Source organism: Ceratotherium simum, chromosome 14 (assembly GCF_057802395.1).
Source record: "Ceratotherium simum simum isolate JZ-2026a chromosome 14, ASM5780239v1, whole genome shotgun sequence".
Taxonomy (NCBI): Eukaryota; Metazoa; Chordata; class Mammalia; order Perissodactyla; family Rhinocerotidae; genus Ceratotherium; species Ceratotherium simum.
The window spans coordinates 13345334-13370735 of record NC_141913.1 but is presented as its reverse complement, the minus strand read 5'-3'; the positions used below and the strand labels follow the sequence as shown (position 1 = coordinate 13370735).

At 39.2% G+C, this 25402-nt stretch overlaps 2 protein-coding genes across 3 annotated transcripts in view; one reads left to right on the top strand and one right to left on the bottom strand.

Annotated features, from left to right (window-relative positions):
• Positions 1-443: 443 nt before the first annotated feature.
• Positions 444-10015, bottom strand: LOC101403805 (myosin regulatory light polypeptide 9). Of its 2 annotated transcripts, XM_087439058.1 has the most exons (5): positions 9862-9980; positions 7627-7754; positions 4653-4851; positions 4017-4178; positions 444-1459 (listed from the first exon to the last, which is right to left on the bottom strand). In XM_087439058.1, exons 3-5 carry the CDS (start codon positions 4834-4836, stop codon positions 1287-1289), a joined length of 519 nt encoding a protein of 172 aa, XP_087295184.1. In that variant the 5' UTR covers positions 4837-4851; positions 7627-7754; positions 9862-9980; the 3' UTR covers positions 444-1286. The 2 variants fall into 2 exon arrangements, with proteins under 2 accessions (XP_087295184.1, XP_087295183.1); XM_087439057.1 differs by lacking the exon at positions 7627-7754 and having other exon boundaries at positions 9862-10015.
• Positions 10016-16742: 6727 nt separating this feature from the next.
• Positions 16743-25402, top strand: part of MYOM1 (myomesin 1) — a 137899-nt gene continuing 129239 nt past the window's right edge. The window contains exon 1 of the mRNA XM_004421019.3: positions 16743-16843. The gene's annotated coding sequence lies outside the window, so the exon portion shown is untranslated. The remainder of the gene's footprint in view (positions 16844-25402) is intronic.

Here is a 25402-nt window from a genome sequence, read left to right as displayed (position 1 = left end):
TCTGAAGGCATTCAGTAATTGTTTACTGAATGAGGTAATGGTTTTGTCCAAGGATAGTCTTGTTAATAGCAGCATAAAACTTAAAGTTGTTACAGTAATTATCAATTATCTTCGTAGGCTAAATGTCAACTCTTTCAACCAACTTTTTTCCCAATGTTTCAAGATCTTTCTTAAACTTATGAATCTTTGAGAGTCAGATTTTTGAAGCCCAAAGTGAATGATACCATCTACCACTTCCTGATCAACTCTGAAACAGTCCTGCATTTCTGCAAATAGCAGAAGCTATTTTTAGGACTTAAATAATGATCTCACTTTCCCAGGCATGTAGCTTCAGCTGTTTTGATTGTGGGTAGGTCAGGAATGTTCAAAATTCATACATGGACTCAGGGTGAATCTCTGTATAAACACACACAGTATTTCAATAGGGTTAAAAAGAAACTATATACAATAAAAAATACTATATTTCCAACACTTTGAAATACAATACAAAAAAATCTGTCTTTTTGGTAGAAGCATTCCTCAGAATTCCCCTAATTCCTTTGGGGCTAAAATAGTTTTAAAAATTAGGACAAATTAAAATTACGTTCAGTGGCCTGGTCTATAATTTTAAATGACATGAAGTGATGTGCAAAAGCTTAGAACAAATAAGGAGGGATGCTGACAGGTATGTTAAACTGAAGGATTTAAAGCTATTATATATATATGCAAATCCTACATTTTTAAAATTCTTTTTAAAATTGGAAGACAAAGTGCAGGAAACCCGATTAAGGCAATTAAAATTGTATTTCTTTGGGAAGGGGGAGGAATGAATGCTAGAGGAGACAGGATTGTCAGGAAAACTGGAAGGAGTAAGGGAGAGGGCTAACCACCTATTATTTTCTAGGATTTGCCTCATCTACCTTTCTTTGGAAGATACAACTAAAACTAAGCCAATTCTGGAAAATAAGAAGTTTTGAACAAGTAAGTTTTTATCATAAAGTTTAATTATGGTTCAGAAAAAACTGAGTGAATAACTTTCTCTGAAAAAATATATTGACTCTGTGCAGACTGCAGTTATTTTAGGGGGGGCTGGTAAGTTAAATTACCCTATTTTCTATTCTGAAAATGACAAAAAGTCCCATTTCCAGTCTGATTATAGAGATGCATGTGCCCAAAATGGCTGAGAATAAATACAACAAGAAAGGCAAAAGCTGTAAAGCTAAGGGCATGCAACAGGCTATAAGAGAAAGTCTCAGAAATACCCAAAGTGGCAACAAGTAACGTTTGGCTGGAATCTGAAGTTCTTTTCAGTCATCTTTGTCTTTTGCTCCATGTTTAAGGATGCGCGTGAACTCAATGTAATTGAAATTTCCCTTCTTGTCAATAGGTGCTTCTCTGTACAGCTCATCCACTTCCTCATCTGTAAACCGATCTCCCATTGTTGTCAGCAGCTCTCTCAGGTAATCTTCCTGAATGGTGCCTAAAGAATAAAGAACTGAGGATCAGAAATACATACTACTCTGAGGATTAATTACAAGGAATATCTACACTTGGCTAAGCATGCTCTATATGTTAAGAACTATAAACATGCAAACATATGAAATATGGGATCTCCACATGCTTAAGCCAGCCTCAGCACAGTTGCCTAGAAAATGCCCAGCTGCTTAGTGGCATTAACCTCCTCTGCTCTATCAGCTCCCTCCACATCCACCACCTGATTTCTTGATAAGAAGGGCTAAACCCAGCCTAAACAAAACAATAAAGTATAAGTAAGGAATCTAAGCCTCATATGATTCCTTAAAGTAGCATGAGTGCTCACTTATTCTACAAGCAAATAACACTAAAATCAATACCACATCATAAACATCAATAAAGTGCTTCAGTGGAAAGAATACTGGAATCTTGAGGTCTAGCTTTAACAAGCCATGTTATTTCAGGCATTTCACTTTACCTCTAACTTTGTTTTTTTAATATGTAAAATGAGATTTTTAATTTTTTTTTTTTTTACAAATCTAATTTTGATTTAATAACAAATAAGGCCAGGCCCAGGGTGTGCAAAAACACTGAGTAAATATTTGAGCATTAACTATGTCGCAGACGCTGGGCTAGGCACTGGGGATGTGCCTTCTACTCTGGATGTGTGATACCAGGGTTCTCATAAAACATGACCGCACACTGGAATCACCCAGGGATCTTAAAGCAAAACCAAACAGCCCAGATGCCACCCTTGATTTATTAGCTGGTACTGATATTTTTAAAAGGCTCTCCAAGTAATTCGCATGTGCAATCATGATTGAGAACCTCTAATATACTAAACCAAAGGTGATAAATGATCAAACACAGAGATTTTGAAATTCATAAAGGAAAAAAAGAAAAATCTGACAACTTCTGTGTATGTGAAACTAAGCTAAAACACTGATAATATATTTCCTATAAAATGAGTTTAAAATATAAGGTGAGTTCACAAAAGCAACTCTAGATGTATGGGGGGTTTTTTTTGCTAATTCAATCCTAGATTTAAAAAAAAAAGGTCCTCAAATCTTAGACTTTTAGCTTGTAGAAATAAATCCTCATCTCCAGCCAAGCCATTCAACTATCACATAAACTAATCATTGGCTATGTGCAAGGGACTGTGGAAGATGCTAGAAGGGGTTACAAAGATGGGAATATAATGCTGTTGAAGACACATAGCCATGACCCTGGGAGTGAGGAGAGACTGTGATGACTGGGAATAAATACACAACTAAAATAGAAGGTCAGATAGAGTATGTGCCAGGAGAGAGATAAATAAAATACTCTGGAGGTGGAAAGAAGGGAGAGGCTTTAAGTTTTCCTGGGGGCCAGGAGAAAACAGTAGGAAAACACAGGTAAGGCTCTAGGAAAACACAGGTAAGACTCTATGAAAAACATGACCATTGAGGTGAGTTTGAAGAATGGTAAAGACATTTTACTCTTTTATGGTTTTATTCCTTTCTGTTAAAAAAGTAATACCTGTTCACAGTAAAAAATTCAATCAATACAGAAGTGTCTTTAGGAGAAAAAAAGTCTCCTTTGCCTGCTCCTCCCCGATCCCACTCCTTCCAGAAATAACTGTTAAAGAGTTTTAAGAGGAGGGAGGAGAGGTGGTATGATGGTGAAGGCACAGAGGCTGAAATGGTGGAGGTAAGTTGGGACAACAGTGCATAGAGGAGCTTGAAAGGAGGTTAGGAAAATGATACAAGAGTCCCTGAGGAGGCCAGAAGAGGCCACACTGTGGGGAGCCTTCAAAGCCAGAGTGGGGAGATGGGGAGACTATGCTTTCAACACCAGACTACACTTGGACTATTTAGTCCAAGTAACATGTAACCAAAAGTATGCCTTCCTTCTCAAAAAACTCACCATGTGAGTTATCCCCTTATGTTTTCTCTTATTATACGCACTTCTGCCAAAGGATCAAGCATTTATGTAGCTAACTTTTGGGGTATTTTTTGCGAGTTAACTCTATGCCAGGCAGTATGTTAAGCACTTTATATAAATTACTTCATTTCCTCCTTTAATCCTTACAACAACCCTATGAGATAGGTAATATTATGCCCATTTTACAAATAAGAAAACAGAGGCTTAGAGAAGGTAAGTAACTTGCCTGAAATCACACAGCTAGTACACAGAATAGGAATATGAAACCAGGGAGTCTGATTCCAGAGTGAAAAGTTAGATACTAGATTTAAACAACCTCAGAGCTGAGAGGTACCTGATAAACACAGCACTGTACTGGTATCACAGCCTATAGCAATTTATGTTTTATCAGATTGCTCCGGTAAAAGTTATTCATTCAACACACTCCTTGTCTAACCCTTGCAGAATTATTCTAGTAAAGGAATAACATACGTTTCCTAAAGAACTTTCAAATACACCTATTAAATTGTAAATTAAATACTTAAGGGCAGAGACAGTGAAGTGAGTGATTAACATGCTATAGGAGCCTGTCCAAAAAAAAACCTGGTATGGTATAACTAAAAATTAAATCACTTGCTAATTAAAGGTTAGCTCAGACTTACCAGTTGCTTCTTCATCAAAGCAAGCAAAAGCATTTCTGATGACATCTTCTGGATCTGTGCCATTTAACTTTTCACCAAACATTGTGAGAAACATGGTAAAATTTATGGGACCTGGAGCCTCATTCATCATGGCATCCAGATACTCATCAGTTGGATTTTTCCCTAAATAAAAAAGAGGATCATAGTTTTAATTACACCACAGAATGCATCAACCATTCATCATAGTAAACATTTTGACAAGAAAGATTCTCATATATACAGTTTGCTGTTTGTATTCATGTTTTGTATTCCAAAACAATTTGGAAAAACGTCTTCTCAATGAATAGGGCCTGTAGTAAGAGTCTGGAGATGGTATGCTATTCCATCGGGATGTCAGGAAGAATAATCCTGCTCTCATAATCAAAATCAGTGTTTGCAACATACACATGGCTGGCCCCCAGCCCAATCCTGAGATCTGGCCAGAAATCTGCAGGTGATCCAAGCACCACACTTTGGGAAACACTGCTCCAGACTTAGAATCTTAGTAAACTATAATATCATTAGATTGGCTTCACAGAGCTTTAAGACTGAAGAAACAAATATAAAAGGCACTATAGAAATTCTATCTTATATATTAATATTAAAACTGATCATTACCCAAGGAGGCAAGCATATCATGCAAATCTTCCTTGTCGATGAAGCCATCTCTGTTCTGATCAATCATGTTGAAGGCCTCCTTGAACTCCTGAATCTGTGACTGGTCAAACATGGCAAACACGTTGGATGTTGCGCGCTGGGGGCGCTTCTTGGTGGTCTTGGTCTTTGCCCTTTTGCTCGACATGGTGGCGGTTAAATCCTAATTAGGAAGGGAAATACAAGAAAAACAAAGATTAACAAAAAGTAAACTGTATCAACTCTCTGACATGTTTGAATTACTAAGAGATGTGTTTAAAAACTATTCAGCAGGATAGTATCACTCAGCAAAAATCTCCCTCAACTAATCAATACTATTACTCATAGAACCAAATTACAAAGAGAAAAAACAGACTCATGCTTTGAATTTACTCATCCTTACTAGTTGTGGTGTTTAATAAACAGCCCATCACTAACTGCAAATTCCAAATTACAACCAACATTAATTCAAAGCTCAGAGCATATCAACAAGATTGCATGTCCCCAGTACTGCTGTATAGCCTAATAAGGACCAATAACCAAATCTACTGGTTTAATAAACAACATAGAAAACAAGAAACAAAAAAACGTAGGTACCCTGGGGAAACAGAGCCAGTTCTACGCTTCAGTGCTATGGGAGTACTGAGGAATACTAATTCATCTTCAACAGGTCTGTCCTTCTGCAGCCTAGTCTAAACTAGCTGTCTCATTCTAAGGTGGACAGAAAGTAAGGAGGAGGACTAACTGATGCAATAGGTCTTCATCTTCTAATTTTTATTGCCAAATATCATTCTTCCATTTGCAACTAACATTTCTTATTGTACTTTCACTTCTGGAATCAAAGTAGTTCAAGAAAGATATTCGTTTAAAGGCTAACTGAAAAGTATAGAAAATCCTGAAGTTAATTCACCTATAATTAAGTTTTACAGGTATTTCCACTGTATCCAAATCAATTCCTTGCACAGAGCCAAGCTAAATCACTTTAAGTGACTAAGTAAACAAAAATCAGAGCACAACAGTTTTTAAAGCAATTTAGTTAAAAAAAAGTTTTAGAAAATGTTTTAGGAGGTATGGAAGCTACCTTGCTCTCTAATAAACTAAATTTATCCCTGTAAAATTTAAGATAAAAATACAAAGAATGTCTAACATTACCTAAAACAAAAAGGCAATTTTCCTTTCAACACTCAATCTTTAACAGACTGTAGAAATTTAAGTTAAAAATCCCATAGTTATCAGATAATAAAATTTTACCGTACCATCCTTCAGAGCTGAGGTGGTGATGGTAGTTTGCAAAACCTCTAACCAGCAAGACTAAGACACTGTATTAAGTTATATTCTTCTAAGCAGGTCTAAAATAGGCACTACTGATTTCATTCTGACCAGGACAACAATTTTAAAGCTTACGTTTTGAAAACAACATTTAGCTATGATGCAGCAAAACACTATGCCCTTGCTCTAAAAATAAGTCAGTGGACTGCAAAGAATGAAGTACTACCTAGATCTCAGCGCTGCAAAGTGACCTTAGAATACAATGCTCCATGCGAGTTTAAAAAGTTATTCCTTACATTCTTTCCTTGATTATACCACATCACCCAGACTAAATTCAATTATGGAAATAATTAGAAAAGCACCGCCTCAGATTTTTTTTAGCTAAATCTGTTCTGATTTTAGCAGGAAATTCCACAGAGAGTCACAAATTCCAGTCCATCCAATATAGCACTCTTTGGCGATACACTGGAATGTGTTGTTTGTTAAGACATACCCTACAGGACATAGAAGTTATGATATATACTTCTCCCTAATTTCCAAGTTTCCTTTAATCACCTTTAGGAGGCTCCCTTTCATAACTTCTCTAAACCATTCATGAATGCCTATTTTCATTCTGTAACACCTTATGGGGGCAGTAAATCCCATTATTATCTAAACTACATAGAGCCTTCTATTCTAAATGTAGTTTTCAAAACTACAAAGAGTTATGGAGTATATTATTCCTCCGTCTCTTAAATGTACTCAAGGATTTGGGTGAGACCTGATGAGTGGCACATATTCACCGGTCCATATCTCTTTAATATTTTAGGCATGCCATGTCTTTGCAAACCAAAGCATCTCTTTAAAAATAGTCTGCTTTGTTTGACAACACTGTCTTCCCCTAATGATGCAAGAATGTCAGTTATTTTAAAGACAAAAAAACTGATGAGAATTATAGGTCAAATGGTTGACACAACTGATTTTTTAATCTACAAAACCTCATAATACTAAATTTGGCGGGAGTCCTCTAGGTACCTTTAAAAACGCTTAGTTTAGGTTATAAAGGAATATACATATATATTCAAATTTTGATGTATTTCCTATAAGTCTTTCTTTTAATCATTCTTTAAATCTGTAAATGCATTATAAAATAGTTTTTACAAGTTATAAAGGTTTTTTTTTTGATCAGCACTGACAATGGTCTCACACAAAACTTTTCTTTAGCTCATTTGATACTTATCATCAACCTTTAATTATAGTTAATTACACTAATGTACATCAAATGTTACTAGTGTTGAGTACTATCTAAGAAATGTAAGGCAAGTGTCCCATCTTCAAGGAGCTTAAAATATAGTTGGGGAGGCACCTATAAAGAGATGAGATGATTGGCTCAATTTATGAACAAGTCACATAGCTTTCATTCCACAAGTATGACTCTCAAGTTAAAACAATGTGTGACAAGAATGAAAAATAACTCAAAGGTGGTACGTGATTCACAAATACTTTGAGTTCAGAAAAGACCTTTGTTTCTAAAAGATTCAGTGAGGGGGGAACAAAAGACCTTGAAAAACCCTGTACCATTTAGAAGCTACAAGACGTCTTTAGAATTAAGAAATTCAAATGTTAGTCTTAATTCAAATAAATTAAGGTAGTTAATTCCACCAAAAACTGGTAGTGTAATGTCAAGCAAGTTTATTACTTGGGACTTTACTTTTTCAAGGAGGTTAGATTCTGATCCACCAGTTTATATCCCACCAGAAACCTGGAGCCTTTCAGCAACAGAGAGTTCAGCTTCACAGTCAGTTGTTCCAAAATAAGGAAAGCGTGGTTTATTTTTTCCTATCAAACAAAAAGTATAGGTGGAATAAACACTCATGGAGAGGAAAGCAAATCAGGAACAGTGCTATGATCCCAAAGAGCAGATCACTTATGATACTGTCATTGTCCTCCTTGCTATGATTCTAGTTTGCTGTCCGTTTTTTCTTTCCCCAAACAGGTGAGACTGTAACTCTCTTCATGTAACAAGCCTTCAGCAAATGCACAACTCTCATATAAATTTGGAAAACTAGGGTAAAATAAAATTGAAAATACTTCATACATCAGCATCAGTATTCTTTATTTAGGATGGGAAGACTGCCTTGTAGGCACCTGAGATTTCCAAGTTATGAGGATCCTCACTCATTCTAAGAGTCTAGAGGCTATTTTTGAAGCATTTAATGAAAGATTTTCGGTGTGAAGGGATATGTATTGTATGAAACTTGAAAGCAGGGAAACTTACAGAACAGGCTTCTATGAAATATGTATGGATTTCAGATGCATGAGAAAGTGAATGAAACACAGTCAGTGGTGGTCAAGGAGATTCAGTTTACAGATCTAAAGCAGTATAATCTTGTTTCAAATCAGCAGAGGGAAGTGTTGATGGCAATGAATTTGTGGTTTTATTTTTTTTAGCTTGATCAAATAGGAAGAGAATCATTCAGGATTATGACAAAAGGAGGGATGCAAACCATCTAAGGAAGATGTTAGACTAGATTATGTGGAGGGAGAAATGGAAAATAAAGAACCTCAAAGAGGCTTTCCCCACACACCAAGGGCAACCAGAAGATTTTTCAGAATCTCCAGATACTATGGTTTCATTTATAAAATGGGATTAATCCATACTAATATTACATTACTCTAGTTAGAATCCTAGAGTCTAGCATTTATAAAGTGGTAATAAATGTAAAATAATATAGAAACTTTTTCTACAGAACCAACACTTAAATAGTATTCTGGGAAATATGATACATTCTTTAAGGAAAAACTCCCATCTTAGAAAACACTTCCTAGTGTGATAGCACGTAGGATCTGCTTTTCAAATCCAGACCAAATCTACTGCATTTAATCAATGCACTTTTTCTCAAGCTAAGTAAATGCAATTTTTTTGGTGCCAACCACAGTTTTTTAAAAGTACATTTTCAGGTTGGTACTTCCGTTCCAACTAAACCAAGTTTTCAATTCCTGTGCAAACTTCCGGTTGAAGGCAGGATTAATTCTCTGCGATGGCCACACCCAAAACGTTCTTAGCATTCGACAACGGCAATTAGATGTCAGGGTTCACTTGCCAGTAAAGCTCCACTTTTGAAAATAAAATGCTTTTCTGGATAAGTTTTACCAAAAGCCTTTCGGAACATGAAACAAATAATTTTAAGAAATATTCATTTTCTTCACTTTTAGATATAAAACTTTTGGCCAAGTAAAAATCTCAGCTGAATGCATATTTCTGTTGCAAAGTTCTGTAAAGAACTGACATATGCTTTCACACACATACTCAACTACTTTAAAGGGAAACACTTTGGTAAACCGACTTAAGCCAAAGTTTCCACCCAAAAGAAACATGGTGGTGGTGTATTTTGGCATTTTTCTCAAGCCGGAAACTAAACCCCAAACCCCTCTTTGTCCAAATATCACTTTAAAAAAAAAAGTTCTAATTACAGAAGCGGATACTGAGCTGAGGAAGTTGCTAATTTGAGTTGGTTATTCCTAGTAAACGTAGCCACACAGCTGCAACAACAGCTGCAACAGCGGGGACACTGAGCTACGGTTTTTGCACAAACTCTCTTGAATCGGGCAAGTTTACGTTAGAAACTAAACTTAGTCTCGGAGTCAACGCCGCGGGGCTCGGGTTTCGCGGGCCCGGCTGTCGCCCAAGCTCGCGGCGCCAGCGAGCTAAGCCACACTTCCCGAGATTCAAGTTTGGGCAGAGCAGCGAAGTCCACGTCTGGGCCACTTCTGGCCCTGGCCTTCGATCCCGGAACTAGCCCTCGGGCTCGAAACCGGGGAACCGGCTGGTACACCCGCCCAGGTGCGCTCCCCGCGCCGGGGGCCCGCCGCTGCCCTCCCTGCCGCCCCGGGGAAATGGGCCCCCGGGATGGGCCTCACAGGCCCGACCGCGAGGACCACTCACCCTGCACAGCCGCGAGAATCCGAGCACTTGAGTAACCCCTCGCTGCCTTCGCAGCCGCTACTACCAGCCTTCTACTCCCAAAGCCGCTAAAACCCGACACTTCCGGCCTTGGCTGAGCAAACCGGAAGGAAGCCTAGTCAGAGTTCTCGGCCAAAGAGTGGGCCTGACTTAATGGAAAGGCGACGGGGGGGAGGGGCCAGTGTGCTTAAAGGGCGCAATGCTGACCTAGTGCACGGGAAGGAAGTCTAAAGCGGGCGACTCAAAACATAGACGAGTATGTAATGGTTCGTTGGGTCCAACGACTGAGTTTTCGTCTTTTTTATACCTCGTCTTACAACGTAGCTTTTCTTCCCCCCTTTCCTGGTGGGAAATGGGTGAGTCTGTCCTGTGGGTTTGCCTCTCCGCACATTCCAGGGCACGGCCAGGGGCGGGGCTCGTTAGCCCAAGTCCTTGTAGGGAAATCGTGGAGAGGGCTGCGCGGCCCACGTGACTGGCCCTCGCCCCGCCCCCGAGCGTCCGGCCCTGCCGCCGCCCTAGCTGCCGGGTGGTTGTGCGCCTGCGCGGGGGCCTCGCCTCAGGGTGTGGGTTTCCGCATGTGGGACCCAGAGAGGTTCGCGTACCCGAGAGGAGGCCGTTGGGAAAGTGGTTTGATCTCTCTGTGTTGTGTTCTTTTATGAAGAGTCCCACCCTTTCCCCACAGAAGCAAACATTGTGAAGTCCCCAGGGCCCTCAGCCAAGCGGGCACTATTTTTTCGGCCCGGATGGATTTCCTAAGGTCGTGAGTGGCTGAAGAGTTCCTCCCTCTGCAGAAACGTTTGCTGCTGTTTTTCCCAGCAGAGCGCCTTTGACCCCGATTAATAAGGAGAGCCTGACTGGATCCGCCTAGGAAGGGAGACGGGCGAGCAGCAGTAAGCTTACCAAATATGCCCCCCCCCACCACCACTAAAGATGCAGACCGGCGGCTTCTGGAAGTAGAAATAAAAAGTCGGGTCTGTGTTTTCTCAGCTCTCCTTGCCGAGAACAGCTTCAAACAATGCATCTCGTGAAAGGAAAGCCCTGCCCAATTCTATTTTTTTCCGTCCAAAGTCTGGTGAGGAAGACGATTGTGCTGGTCACCTCAGCTCTGACCTCATCTACGAAAGGAGTGAGCTGGATCCCATAATACTCAGATCGTCGTCCCAGCCTAAGGTTCCTGCCTAGTTTGGCTCACGTGGCCAGAACGGTTCTGAAGTTTGGGGTTTCCCCAGGGTCCTCGCATTAAAAGGCGATCTCTCTTGAACCCCCCTGCTGACAAGGAAGGTAAAAGCTGCAGTGTAAGATACTCTACATATTAATAAGCCACACCTTCAGGGACCTCAGGAGCATTTTGTCTCTTAACCAGTAACATACTCCAAAATTATCTTAGAGGTAAAGTCACTGAACAATAAATAACTGCCCTAATTCTATAGTGTGAGTGAAGCAATGATGATTAGTTTCCCAGGCTTGCTTGATAGTAAGAATCACTTGGGATACTAGTTAAAAAACAAATTATTGGGTGCCTCATCTCCAACCCGCTGAATCAGAATCGTCTAGGGTGGGTCCTGGTAAGCCATTGATTTAACTGGGGGTCTAAGTGACTCATCCTGAAATGTGGGGATGCAGAGCTAGACGGCTTAGGGCCTGAGGCTTAGGCAGTGACAGCTCAACTCCAGACGGCAGAGTGGTGGGGGACTGCAGTCTGTTCTTGGAGTTTGGCTAGGGCAGCAGTGCGGGCACCCTGCAGTGCATACACACCTCCACAGAGTGGTGGCCGGCACCAGGGAGAGCTCGGGCCTTCCACTGCTGTCCTCTCCTTCAGAAAGAAGACTTGAACTCAATAATGAAATGGATAGTTTTTGTTTTCCCCTCAGCTCGAGGGGGAGCAGTCATGTTCTTTTGCTTCTATAGTGTCAGATAATTGCGTTGTTTGTCTTCCTTCTTTCCTTCCGCTCAGTCAATCCACAAGTATTAAACAGCAGCTGCATTGCCGAGCACCGTGGTGGGTGCTGTTTTGTGCTCTTTGAAATAGAGCGTAGTTGCTACCTCTGGAATTGGGGGGTGGGAGAAGGGGTAGAAAGGGTCAAAAAGGCACAGGGGGTGTCAGGGAACAGTTGTGGAACAGTACAATTAGGTAAGGCCTGTAGAAGGAGCACAGAGGAGGAAATAAACCTGTCTGGGGACTTGTGGAAAGTGTCTCCTGGGGGACTGTTGGAGAGCTGATTCTAGAAGTCAGTGGGGAAAGAGGAGAGATTCCAGACAAAGAGAGCAGCATGCCTGATTGGAGGTGAGCAGAAGGCCCAGCTGATTGAAGATTAATAGGAATTGTGTGATCCATGTTCATTCATTCATTCATTCATTCCACAATTATGGGTGTTCATTCCACGACCCTATGGGTATACAGGGGGTTAGCCAGCCAGTGTGGAAAAATAAAATCTTGATAAAATGTTCTCCCAATTTCCATCTAATGTTTTGATATTAAATTTTAATGATTGGATCCAACACCAAAGTCCTCTGACTCTGATACCTCTATCCTTCTGGACTGTACAGGAGATCTTTGCCCTCAGGTGACAATCTCCTTTCTACCTTGTCACTAAAAGTTTAGAGACTTGGGTTATCCTTCAAATCCTTCCTTTAGCCGGAGGGCAAGTTATTCAGCTGATCTGAGCCTCAATTTTCTGGTTTGTAAAACAAAGGATAACATCTGTCCTGCCTACTTTATAGAGTTTTCTGATTAAATCAGATAGTTTATATGAAAGTTTTTGTTACGTATAGAACAGTGGCTTTCAAACTTTTGACTGAAACTCACAGTAAGAAATTTATATCGCTAAGCAATACTTGACTACCTATATGCTTTCTAAGATTTCTATTTTCAATTTTATTCCATTTAACTTTGAAATGCTCCTCAAGACGCACTAAATGTGAGTTTATGATCCAGTAATGCAGAGGTTCTCAACCTGGGGTGACTTTCCCTCTGAGGGAATATTTGGCAATGTCTGGAGATATTTTTGATTTTCACACCTGGGGGGCTGTTACTGGCATCTAGTGGGTAGAGACCAGTTGCTAAACATCCTTCGATGCACAGGACAGCCTCCCACAACAGAGCATTATTCGGTCCAAAGTGTCAGTGGTGCAGGAGTTGAGAAAATCCTGCTCTAATGTTTCCAGACCTGAGAGTATGTAGTGTTCAATTATTTGGGGGTACTATAATTGCTAAAAGGACACTATTGCTCCTGCCTAAACGTGAGGCTTTTTTTTTTCTTTTTCTGAGACTAGATCTAAAGGGAGAAAGAACAGAAACTCACAGTTACTGTGCACCTACTATGTACTAGGTATTTTACATAAACATTTTTATCATTTAATTCTTAAAAAAAAGCCCTGTGAGGTAGGTATTATCACTTCCATTTCACAGATTAGGAAATGGATTAGCTAGCTCTACCCACCAGATGCCAGAGCCTGAGGCTCAAATACTTTGGTGACTTACACCTGCTACCCAAAAGGCAATAAAAGAACCAAGATTATAATTCATGTCTCTGCTTGTCCAGGATATAGAAGGGAGGACCGGGGGGGGGTGGGGGGGGTGGCACAGTATTTCTTATTCATATATCCCTAACTCCTTATATAGTGCCTGATTATCCATGGGTGCCGTAAATATTGGGTAACTGGTTACTTGTTCAAGTGCACATAGCTAATAAGTGACCCAACCAAAGCCCATATTTTATTTCACCATGCTGTGCTCTCTCCTTTGGTCCGAGGAGGGCAACTCCTTGCCCAAGCAAGGAAGCATGGCCAAATTGACCCTTGATATTTATTACCTAAGTCAATGATCTCCTAGTGATCCCTTGCAATTTTTATTGCATGTAAGAAACTTTTGAATGTTGAGAGACATGACTTACATTCTGGTTTTGACTACATAAATGGAATTCTAATTCTTTGTACGTGAAAATGGGACCTAACAATTAGCATTAATCCCAGGAAAACAGTAGGAGGAGCTCCTTTCGTTTAAATGAAGTAAAGATATTTAAGTTAATCTGTGTGGAAATTAGTTTTAAAGCACCAAAACTACAAACAGTGTATTAAAAGGGTGTTGAAAATTCTACATAAATAAAGAATTGTTTTTTAAAAATATTAATCAAAATTATTTTTAAATTCAGGAAGAATAAACAAAATAAAAGCAATAATGTGGAATTGAATTAAGACTATTTGAGGAAAGTTATCACTTCCATATTAGTAAATTTGAAAAAATAAATTAGATAGATAAATGCTTAGAAAAATTAAAATACTAAATGAGATGTAAAAAGAGAGAATATGAATAAACCAAACCAAAAGAAGAAATAAGAATTACCTAGAAAATAAGTCACCTGGCCCTGATAATTAATTGAAGAAATGCTGCTCCAATTGTTAAAAGACAAGATTCCTAATACCATAAACTGTTTTGAAATATATAGCCTAACATAGATGATGCTAATAATAGTTTGTTAATGAATGAATGCAGTGATCAAATTACGTTTACTGAATTAATTTTATGAGTCAAATATTATTTTTAAATACCTCCAAATAAAACTAATACCTAAAACAAAAATTAGAGCTGAGGCTTCAACCAATTCTTTAGTTTCCTCATCGGAAAAGGGTCATAATAATAGTATCCACTTTATTGAACTGTTTGTGAGAATTAATTGAGATAATCCATGTAAATTTCTTAGTGAGAAATCAACTTTGGTTGTGTTAAGGCACTGACATTTGGAGTTTATACAGCAGTTATCCTACCCTGACTAATTAATATACCAATGCTTTGTCTACTCAACAGGAGGAAACAAGCTGAGTGGTCACACTTTAAATAAATGACCATAAACCTCAAGTGGGCCCTTGCTGCTACCTTGATGCTCATGACATTTCCCTAGTCCTTTCATGCTCTTGCTCTCTTAGATGTCAGTTCTATCATTTCTATCTTCTCACACCTCCAACACCGTCTCCCTCATCCTTGCTCTCAGTCAATGACCTTGCTTCTAAGTCGCTGAGTAAAAAGGAACTCCCAAAAACTCCCACCACCACATCTACCCACTGACCAACCTCTGTCCCATATGTTGTCTTCTCTCTCCTCTTCTGTTAAATAGAGAGGAGAACCCTCCTTGCTCCTGTGGAAAACCACTTCCTCCGTTTGCTCACTCTTGTCACTCCAACAATTCTGCCCTCTCCTGCCTTGTCAAGTTCTCTATGTATATATTGGATTATTCGCATAAACAGGTATGCTGCAGTGTATCCCATATGTGGCAGGCAGAATCATGGCTCCCCGAAGATGTCCACAACCTAATCTCCAGAACCTGTGAATATGTTAGGTTACATGGCAAAGGGGAATTAAGATTGCAAGTGGAATTAAGTTTGCAAATGAGCTGACCTTAAAATAGAGAGATTATGCTGGTGGGCTCAGTGTAATCACAAGGGGCCTTAAAAGTAGAAGAGGGAGCCAGGATAAGACAGAGAGAGATGTGACTGTGGAAGAATGGTTAGAGTGATGTAATGTTGCTGGCTTTAAAGATGGAGGAAGCGGGCCTTGAGCCAAGGAATGTGGGTGACCTCTAGAAGCTGGAGAAGACAAGAAAATAGATTCTCCCCTAAAGCCTCTAGAAAGGAACACAGTCTTACTGACACTTTGATTTTAGCCCAGTGAGACCCAAGTTGGACTTCTAACCTATAAGATAATTAAATTGTATTGTCTTAAGGCACTAAATTTGTGGTAATTTCTTACAGCAGCAATAGAAAACTAATATGTCATGTTACAAACAGACACAACAAAAACTCCTCTTCCTGATGCACTTTTCTCCTCCAGCTATTGTACTATTTCTTTGTTCCCCTTTATCAAACTCCTGAAAAGCATCACCTATACCCACTGGCTCCAGTTCTCTCTTAAACCCTCTATAATAAGGCCTTTTTCCCAAAATCTCCACCATACTTGTGCTTTTCAAGGTCACCATCATGGCGCATTCTCAGTTCCCAATCAGATTTGACAGGGTGATCACTCCCTCACCTTGGAACATTCTTCTCTTGCTTCCAAGATGCTGCACTTTCCTGGTTTTCCTCCTTCCTATTGCTCCTCTTCAGTCTCCTTTGCTAGTTCCTCCTAATTTCACCAAGTGATGGTGTGATGATCCAGACAAGTCTCTCCAAAGAATTCTGGATACTGGTCTCTCTAGAATCTCTCAGGTCTAGAGATTGATCTCGTTGCCTCTTATAACTGCTGAGGTGGATCACTAACTAGGGGTCACAAAATTGATTTCACAGTCTTGTAGCAGGTCCTGAACAGATGTTCTGACAACTAGTGCTCTCAGCCTTTGGCACATTTGCCAAAACTGTGAGAGAACATAAACCTCATGTTTGCATCCTATTGCACTGAAAAATATTAAATCATTTTTGATCTCTACATTTTCACGTATGTTTGACTTGCTTTCCAACTAGCTTGTAAACATATCCTGTATTACTTTTACACTAAGTAGAAGTTTTTCCATGTATACTTTTACGATAATAATAAAATAATGAGTTATTATTGTTATTATTTATGGATCCAGGGACTCTGCTAAGTGTTTTATTAACATTACCTCGCAGTCATTGCCTTGCAAGGTAATTACTGTCGCCTCCATTTTACAGATGAGGACTTGAAGCTTAGAGAGGTTAGTAACATGTCCAAGGTCATATCACCAGAAAGAGAAAAGGCAGGAATCTGACGCAGGTCTGTATGATTTCAAAGCCTGAACTTTCAGCCTCTATGCTATATTGATTGGTGAAGCATGCTAATTATTAATAAGAATGACCTGTGTTAATAATTTGGAGTGGGAATATTTACTCAAAATGTTGACTTGTTTCTTTGTTCTTCCCAGGAAAAGAAACTCTGTGGTCTCTTGCAGACTTTCCAGTAAGACTTAATGTCACTGGAATTAGTGCCTTGGGAAAATATCTGCTTTGTCAGCCACCTGTAAGTGTATTATAACTTTTGATTCTGAGTTCTTCTTTCCTCTAGAGAAATAATGGTAAATGAAAGTAATTTCTATGAGCAGTTTCCATTTCATATAACTTGTTAACATTTAACACAGACGCCTCCTTTTGCATTGCTTCATGGAGTTCCAGTTCAGTACAGTGTTAAAGCACTGGTCTGGCAGTGCCCAGTAATCCCTGAAATGTCAGAGAGCCGGAGGTTAAGTCTGAAGGGGCTTTACCAAGGTCAGTATTCTTCAGTGTCTCACTGTGTGGTACACAATTCATTACTTGCTTCAGGAAGAAGAAAGAAGCATGATATAAAGATAGACATACTTCCCAAGAGTGTCGTCTTCTGTTTGTATTCCCAGTACCTTGCACAGTGCCAGACATGTCATATGTGCTCGATAAAAGCTAAGTTAAAACTGTAAACCTTATTCAAGAATTTTGGTGCAAAAGTAGTAGAAAAAAATATGGGAGGTTTAGGAAGTGGTTAAATGATAAAGTAGTCCTGTGTTGAAACACAACCAGATGCATCTTATCAAACTTCTATATGGCCTGCTAGGTCCAGAATGAAAATTTTCTTGATGCATAGGTAGTTGAGGTGACCAGATTAGCCATAGACAAGTTACACTTTGTTTGGATATATAGGCCCAATTAAAATTATTGTCCAAGGCAGGAGAAAACAATGAATAAAATCTTTTATATTACTATATTAATTTTTATAGTAATTCTTTCTATTTAAACACTTTTCATATAAAATACTTCAGATGTTAATTAAAATAATATATACGTACAATAGTTACATGAAATTTACATTATGTAAGTAAGAACAACAGTGTCTATGTGTAAACTAACATTAGTGTCCTTGCCTAATAAAAATTCTTTTACATGACTTTAAACCATTACAAATATTATAAAGGAACAAAATTCCAAACCACCAAACCAGATAGTGTTAGGGTTAAAAACAGGAAAATTGGCCAAGGAATGAAAAATATTAGTAGAAATAGATTCAAAACTATAGGGCTCAACACATGCCTTGCCAAGTGTAATAAACAATGGTAAAAGAAATAATTATGTATGAAATGTAGTTGAAAAATAGAATATTAAAACTGAGAAAAATAAACTTAGATTAAGCTCTCGTAGCATATATCACATTAAATTGCAGGTGAGTTATAGTTACCCATAAAACATAAAGCATAATAAGTTGAATGAAATAGAATTGTGTAAGTTATCTTGGTTGGGGAGAAGAATATAAGGCTTTAAAAATGGTTTTAACTAAGGTATCATTGTCATAAGTAAACCACACGTATTTAAAGTGTACAAAGTGATAAGTTTTGACATGTGTACACTTGTGAAACCATCACCACAATCAAGATATTGACCACTTGCATAACCCTGGAGGTTTCCTCACCTCTATTTGTAATCCATCCTTTCTAACTCCTCCCACTTTCCCCTCCCCCATCCCCAACCAACCACTAATCTGCTTTTTGTCACTATAGTTTGCTGAACTATAAGTTTTTGATTGGTGAAAGTGTTACTGGTTATAAGATTAATGATTCCACTTTAACGCAAGTCAAAACATAATGAAAAAAAGCACGGAAAGAATTGAAATGGAAACATTTTGTGATAAATATGATAGATAAAAGCTTAATATCTAGAATATTTTAAAAATGTAATAAAAAGAGTGTTTATTTTGGCTTGTTTGATATCAAGGAATAGAGACACAGTCCAGTTAGTTCAAGAAAAAGGATACATATTTTAGAGGTATACGTGAACTGGATCTAAACTGGAGAGTTCCTAAAAACAGAGGTAGCTTGAGGGATTGCCTCTGATTTTTCTCTCATGAGCCAAATGGTTCTCTGCGTGCTCCTCTGCTTCTTTACGCACATCTACTTTGTTTTCTCTCTACCAACTGTCTTTCTTTGCTAACCTTAGTCTCTGGTCTCTCATAATTTCAGCTTGCCATGGCCCCTCTGACTCCAGATATACCCGTGGCATCTCTTGGTTCAGCCATTTTGACTTTTGCTCCTTCTGTTAAGTGTATTGACACTCAGTGGTTCCAAATTGAAATTCTCAAGAGAGGAATGTGATTGGCTTGGCTGCCCTTTTTGGCCCGGGCTGTACATTGCAGGCTGCTGGACAGGATATATATCAGTTACCTTTGGGTCTGAAATGACCCATGTCCTGTGGTCAGAGAGCAGGAATCACATGGTACAAAACATCAGCAGGTGCTGTGAGCAAGGTGAGCATTGAGTGCTTTACCTGTTCAGTGAAGAGAATGGAGCTTTAGAGCCAGATGGAGCTGGGTTCAAATCCCAGCTGGGTTCAAATCCCTGCTGTTTACTGGCTATGTGACTTTGGGTAACTTGCCTAACATCACTCTCTGAATCTTAGTTTTTTCATTTGTAACTAGGGGATGATAACTGCCTTGTAGGGTTTTTTCAAAAAATAAATAAAATAACATGTGTAAAGCATTTTACAGTATCTAGCACACAGTAGATCTCAATTACTGGTAGCTATTTTGTTTTATTTTTAAATTTTATTTGTTTTTTTCTGATTTTTTTTTTTTTGAGGAAGATTGGCCCTGTGCTAACATCTGTTGCCAAGCTCCCTCTTTTTCCCTTTTTTGTCCCCAAAGCCCCAGTTCATAGTTGTCTATCATAGTTGTAGAGTTATAGCTCTTCTATATGGGACACCACCTTAGCATGGCTTGATGAACGGTGAGTAGGTCCGTGCTCATGATCCAAACCAGCAAACCCTGGGCCACCGAGGCAGAATGTGGGAACTTAACTGCTACGCTACTGGGGTGGCCCCTTGTTTTGTTATTATATTAACAGATTAATAATAATCTCAAGAAAAATAATCAATCTCTATGGCAAAGATCAAAAGATAGCTCACACAAGGGGAAAACCAAATAGTTAGCTAACATTGAAGAAAATGTCCAGCCTCACAAAGAATTTTAAAAATGCATTTAAAAATAGCAATTAGGTATATCTCACATCCGTTAAAGTTGCTAAAATAAATTAAATTATACATTCCAATATTGATAGGGCAATGAAGAAAGAGTACATTCATATTTGGTAGGTGGCATTATAGATTAGCCTAATTATTCCAAATAGCAATCTCACAAAACATACCCTTCAATTCATAGTCCCTTTCTGGGGAAATACTTCCCAAGGAGGTAATTGAAAAGGAAAACTTCTATTTGTACAAAGTATTTATAGCTCTCTTCTTAATTCAGAGGCTTTCATCATTTTAGACCTGAAAGAGACCTAAGAGATTGTTTTTCCTCTTGGGCTGCACATTAGAATCATTTAGGATCTTTTAAAAACATTGATGTCCTATGTCCAAAGATTTTGAGTTAATTGTCCTGGAATATGGCCTGAGCCTGAGTACAGTTTAAAGCTCCTCAGGTGATTCTAATGTGTCGCCAGGATGGAGAACCACTCTTCCAGTCCCGCTCCCTTAGGGGAACCATGAAAAAACAGCCAGGGTGGTTAAGGGGCCTCTGACAGGAAGACACATGTAGATGTGGTAAAAGAGCTGGGTTGAAAATGAAGGTGCTCCTAGTTGTAACTTCTAGTCTTGGTGAATAACTGGAAATATCCATATGCCCAACATTTAGAAACTAGGTAGCAAATTATGGTGGAATAGTACAATGCATTCATTAATTGTTATTGAAAGGATGTCTATGGACGAAGCAGGACATAGTGTATACACATTGATGAGAACCAAGTGTGATAGTGTTGTGTCCATTGCTGGGAATCCAGAGATTCCCAACTGGGACTGTTGAGTCCCCCCTTGGGAGGGGCAAAGTTCTCCCTTCATGCTCTTCTCTCCCCAACAGGTGGTCAAGTCTCCCATCTCTGTTGTGGGGTGTAGGGTTATCAATGTCCAGGACTGCTGAATGGTGGGCTGTCACTGATGAACAGTAAAGAATTAGAAGAGTCCCTTTTTAAAATCTGTGGTGAAAAATACACAACATAAAAGTTACCATCTTAAAGTTCAGTGGCATTAGGTACATTCAGATTGTGCAACAATCACCACCATCCATCTCCAGAACTTTTTCATCATCCCCCAACTGTAACTTCCCACCCATTAAACAATAACTCCATATTTCCCCCACTCCACCACCCCAGTCTCTGGCAACTACCATTCTACCTTATGTCTCTGTGAATTTGACCTAGTTCCTCATATAAATGGACTCATATAACACATATCCTTTGTGACTGGCTTATTTACCTAGCTTAATATCTTCAAAGTTGAGTCCATTTTTGAGGATAAATCATTCCTGTCTTTCTCTCTCCTCCCTTGCACTTTCCACCAAAGGCCTGTTTCCTTCTGGGTTGAGGATCACCCCATCGCGTCTATTGGTCTTTGCTTTCCTGTTCTAGTGGCTACCTTGCCTTTTCCCTCTTCTTTTTCTAGGCTCAATCTTATCTAGTGAGCAGGGTAGGAAAAGCTAGTTCTGTAACCTTGTATCTGAAACTACTAAGTCTGAAGGTTTGTTTTATTTATTTATTTTTTCCTCTTTTGTTTCTGCGTCAGTGTGGATTGGGAGGTGGCCGGAAGGGGACTCTTAGGTTATGAAAAAGAGAGAAGAAGGAAACACAAAAAATAATCAGATTAATACTTAGAGACGTACTCTTGCCTCAAATATAAAAATGGTATCTACAGTATTAAAAGAATTGAGGAAGTTATAGAATTTCATCAGAAGTAGTTTGTTTTAAGTATGAGGGAGTATTGTGTACCAGTTAACCACATGAACTCTGGATCTAGCTTATCTGAATCGGAATCCTAGCTCTAACACTTTTTAGCTGTGTGTCCTGAAGCAAGTTACTTAACTTCTCTGTACCTCAGTTTTCTCATCAGTGAAAAGGGTATAATAATAATAGTACCTACTGTATAGATTGTTGTGAATAATAAAGAAGTTAATACATATAAAGCATTTATAATACTATCTGGGAGATAGTAAGTACTGTGTAGGTGTTAGATATCAATACTTTTTGGTCAGTGTTTTGATGTTTCTGTTATCTGTCACACCAAATTTGGTTAATTATATCAGGAAAATTAGATTTAAAAATTCGAGATAGCATTATTCATAGTTGCCCAAACCAAGACACAATGCAAAGTTCATTAACTGAAGAATGGATAAGCCAAACGTGGTGTATCTTTCAGTGAAATACTTCTCAGCAATAAAGAGAAACAAGCTGCTGAATCATGCAACAACATGGATGAATCTCAAAAACATCTTGCTCAGTGAAAAAAAGCCAAACACAAAAGACTATATATCACATGATTCCATTTGTATGGAATTTCTAGAAAAGGCTGAACTATAGAGACAGAAAGCATGTCAGCAGTTGCCTAGGTTGTGGAAGGGACTAAGGATTAACTGTAAACCGGCATGAGGAAACTTTTTCCGGTGATGGAAGTGTTTTAAAACGGGATCTTGGTGATGGTTACATAACTGTATAAATTTACTAAAACTCATTGAACTTTATTTTTAAAATGGATGGATTCTTTGGTATGTAAATTAAACTTTTATAAAACTGTTAAAAAGGAATTTAAAATACATCGAAACTGGAGATTCAGATCTGTTGCTCTTTAGTCTGGTTCTCACTTAAAAAAAAGAAAGAAAAACACTTTATTGTTTTTGTAAAATAACATGTGTTGATTGTTGGGAGACAGTTCTCCATGAGTCTGTCATGTTTCTGCACGTCTTGCAAGCAAGGCTCTGGCTTCCCTTTGTTCTAGACTATTTTTCAGGAATGTTTTAAGATAGAGAAAGTGTCTCCCTCTAGGGTAAAAGGCAGACGTGCTTACTATCCAGTATAACAAGGAAAATGTCTGCCTCTGGAGCAAAGGGCGGGCATACTTAATGCTCATTATAATTATAAAATATTCAGGCTGCCTAAGCTCCAAGTTCCTCTCTTATAGTGCAACCCAGTGTGTGTGTCATTGTCACCTGGCCCTCTTCGTGTTGCACTGTGGGAACTGGGGTTGGCAAACCAGTGAAGAATATGCTGAAGCTCTGGCTTCTGCTATTGCTGTGAGTAATAAAGTCCTTTAACTAACCCAGGAGTCTCATGTCTTGTCAGCATCCATGGAACTATAGCAGGCAGACTTGTTAGCTTGCAAGTAGGGTAAAATCTCTCACCCTTCAGTTTTTTTGTGTTTGTGGTGAAATCTTCATAACATAAAACTTACCATTTTAACCATTTTTAAGTGTACAGTTCAGTGGCATTGAGTACATTTGTATTGTTGTGCAACCATCACCACCACCCATCTCCAGAACTTTTTCATCATCCCATATTGAAACTGTACCCATTAAATGCTAACTCCCCATTTCCCCTCCCCTAAGCCCCTGGTAACTACCATTTTACTTTCTGTCTCTATAAATTTGACTATTCTAGGTACCTCATATAAGTGGAATCATACAATATTCGTCCTTTTGTGTCTGGCTTATTTCACTTAGCATAGTGTCCTCAAGGTTCATCCATGCTGTAGCATGTGTCAGAATTTCATTCCTTTTTAATGCTAAATAATATTCCATTGTATACCTTCACAGTTCTTGACACTAATTATAAAAAAAAAAGAAAAAAATATAAATAGAGGAAGAGGGTTTGGATAAGCAAGATGAAGGTTCTTGTGATGGGGGAGGGAATTGAGGAGAGGAGAGGGAGATAGGGCAAATGATAAAGAATAGAAACTAATTCCATTTCTGCAGCCACGAGTGCAGCATTCCACAGAAACCAAGGCCACTGTGGAATTATGCTTGGGCTTCCTGGTGATCTGGCATCTAGTCTGGGGGATCTGGGCAGGGGTGGGACCCTATCCCATCTGCCTCTATGCTGGTGCTGCACCATTGCAGGGTTTTCCTTTTCCAGAACCAGGCTGTCAGCCCCAGCTATTCTCCCCGGTCCCTATCCTGGATGAAAGCACACACGGGCCCCTCACAGTCTGTGGGTCCTGATGCAAGACAATGTGTTGGCTTAATTTTCCCATTGCCCAGATACAGGCAAAATTAGAACTAGATCTAATTTTAGATCTAGATCTAGTTCATCTAGTTTAGATCTAGTTCATTCAAAAACTAGGTGATATTTGGCTTCTGATAAGAGTCTTAGCGCCCCCTCCTCTAGCCCTTTCCCACCATCACCTCTCCCCTCTGCCTCCCTCCCCACTGCTCTATTCATAACAAATCTGAGACTCTGGCCCATCACACAAAGACTTAAAAAACTGATAACATGCTGGAACACCTTTCTAGATTATTTTCCTTATAATAAAGATGAAAATCATAAAATGACACTCTCAGGAGAGAGCATTTCAGACATGAGCTAGGAGGTAGAAGCAGACTTTTTGGAGCAAGGAGGATTTATTTTATTCTCCCCCAAATTGCTCCACATAGGATGTTGCTAATTAGCTTAAGATCCAGGCAAGAAAAGAACAGCCACTTTTTGGATTGATAGCACAGTTATTAGAGCTAGAAGGCACCTTAGAGATCATCTGGGTCAAATCCTTTATTTTATAGATAAGAAAACAGAGCTTCAGAGAGGGTAAATGATTTTTCTTTTTTCTTGTTCTTCTTTTTTTTTGAGGAAGATTGGCCCTGAGCTAACATCTGTTGCCAATCTTCCTCCTTTTTTCCTTTTTTCTCCCCAAAGCCCCAGTAGATAGTTGTATGTCATAGTTGTACAGCCTTCTTGTTGCTCTACGTGGGACGCTGCCTCAGCATGGCTTGATGACCGATGCATAGGTCTGCACCCAGAATCTGAACTGGAGAACCCCAGGCCCCGAAGTGGAGCTCATGAACTTAACTGCTACACCGCGAGGCTGGTCACAGGGGAAATGATTTTTCAAAGTTGCTCAGTGAACAACAGGACTAGATGTCAAATGCCATATATATATATTTAATTTTTTAAAAATTGGGCAACTCGGAGATAGGAAGGAAACTTAAAAGAGCTCAGTGAATAATCAATCTAGTTAAGCTTTTCCTTCTGTTGAAAGCATCTTCGTTAAAGAAATACTGCTTAGAATTTGGAAGTTCTTGACCACAAGACCTGTGTCAGTCATTTTGGTTTCCCTAGACCTAGCATAGTGCTTCACATAATAGGCGGGTAATGAGTGATATATTAGATTTGCTCCTTTAGTTCTTTTTGGTTTTGCTTTGTACAGATATAGCAACTAATTGCATCTTCCTTTTGTACTGTGTTCATCATTTCACCTACCACATTGTACCATAGTTATTTTTTTTTTTTAAAGATTTTATTTATTTATTTTTTCCCCCCAAAACCCCAGTAGATAGTTGTATGTCATAGCTGCACATTCTTCTAGTTGCTGTATGTGGGACGCGGCCTCAGCGTGGCTGGAGAAGCGGTGTGTCGGTGCGCGCCCGGGATCCGAACCCGGGCCGCCAGTAGCAGAGCGCACGCACTTAACCACTAAGCCACGGGGCCGGCCCCAACCATAGTTATTCTTAAGTGATCTTTGTCTACCCAGCTAGACAGTGGCTACTTTGAGGACATGAGTTAGTCACCTCTGGACCCTAGTGCATAGCACA

Excerpts from the sequence above, each read along its gene's own strand:
- LOC101403805 (XM_087439057.1), bottom strand. The coding sequence starts at position 4,836 with ATGTCGAGCAAAAGGGCAAAGACCAAGACCACCAAGAAGCGCCCCCAG. Across the intron at positions 4,179-4,652 it reads TGATATGCTTGCCTCCTTGG|GGAAAAATCCAACTGATGAG; the intron begins GTAATGATCAGT and ends TTTTTTATTTAG. Across the intron at positions 1,460-4,016 it reads CTTTGATGAAGAAGCAACTG|GCACCATTCAGGAAGATTAC; the intron begins GTAAGTCTGAGC and ends TTTATTCTTTAG.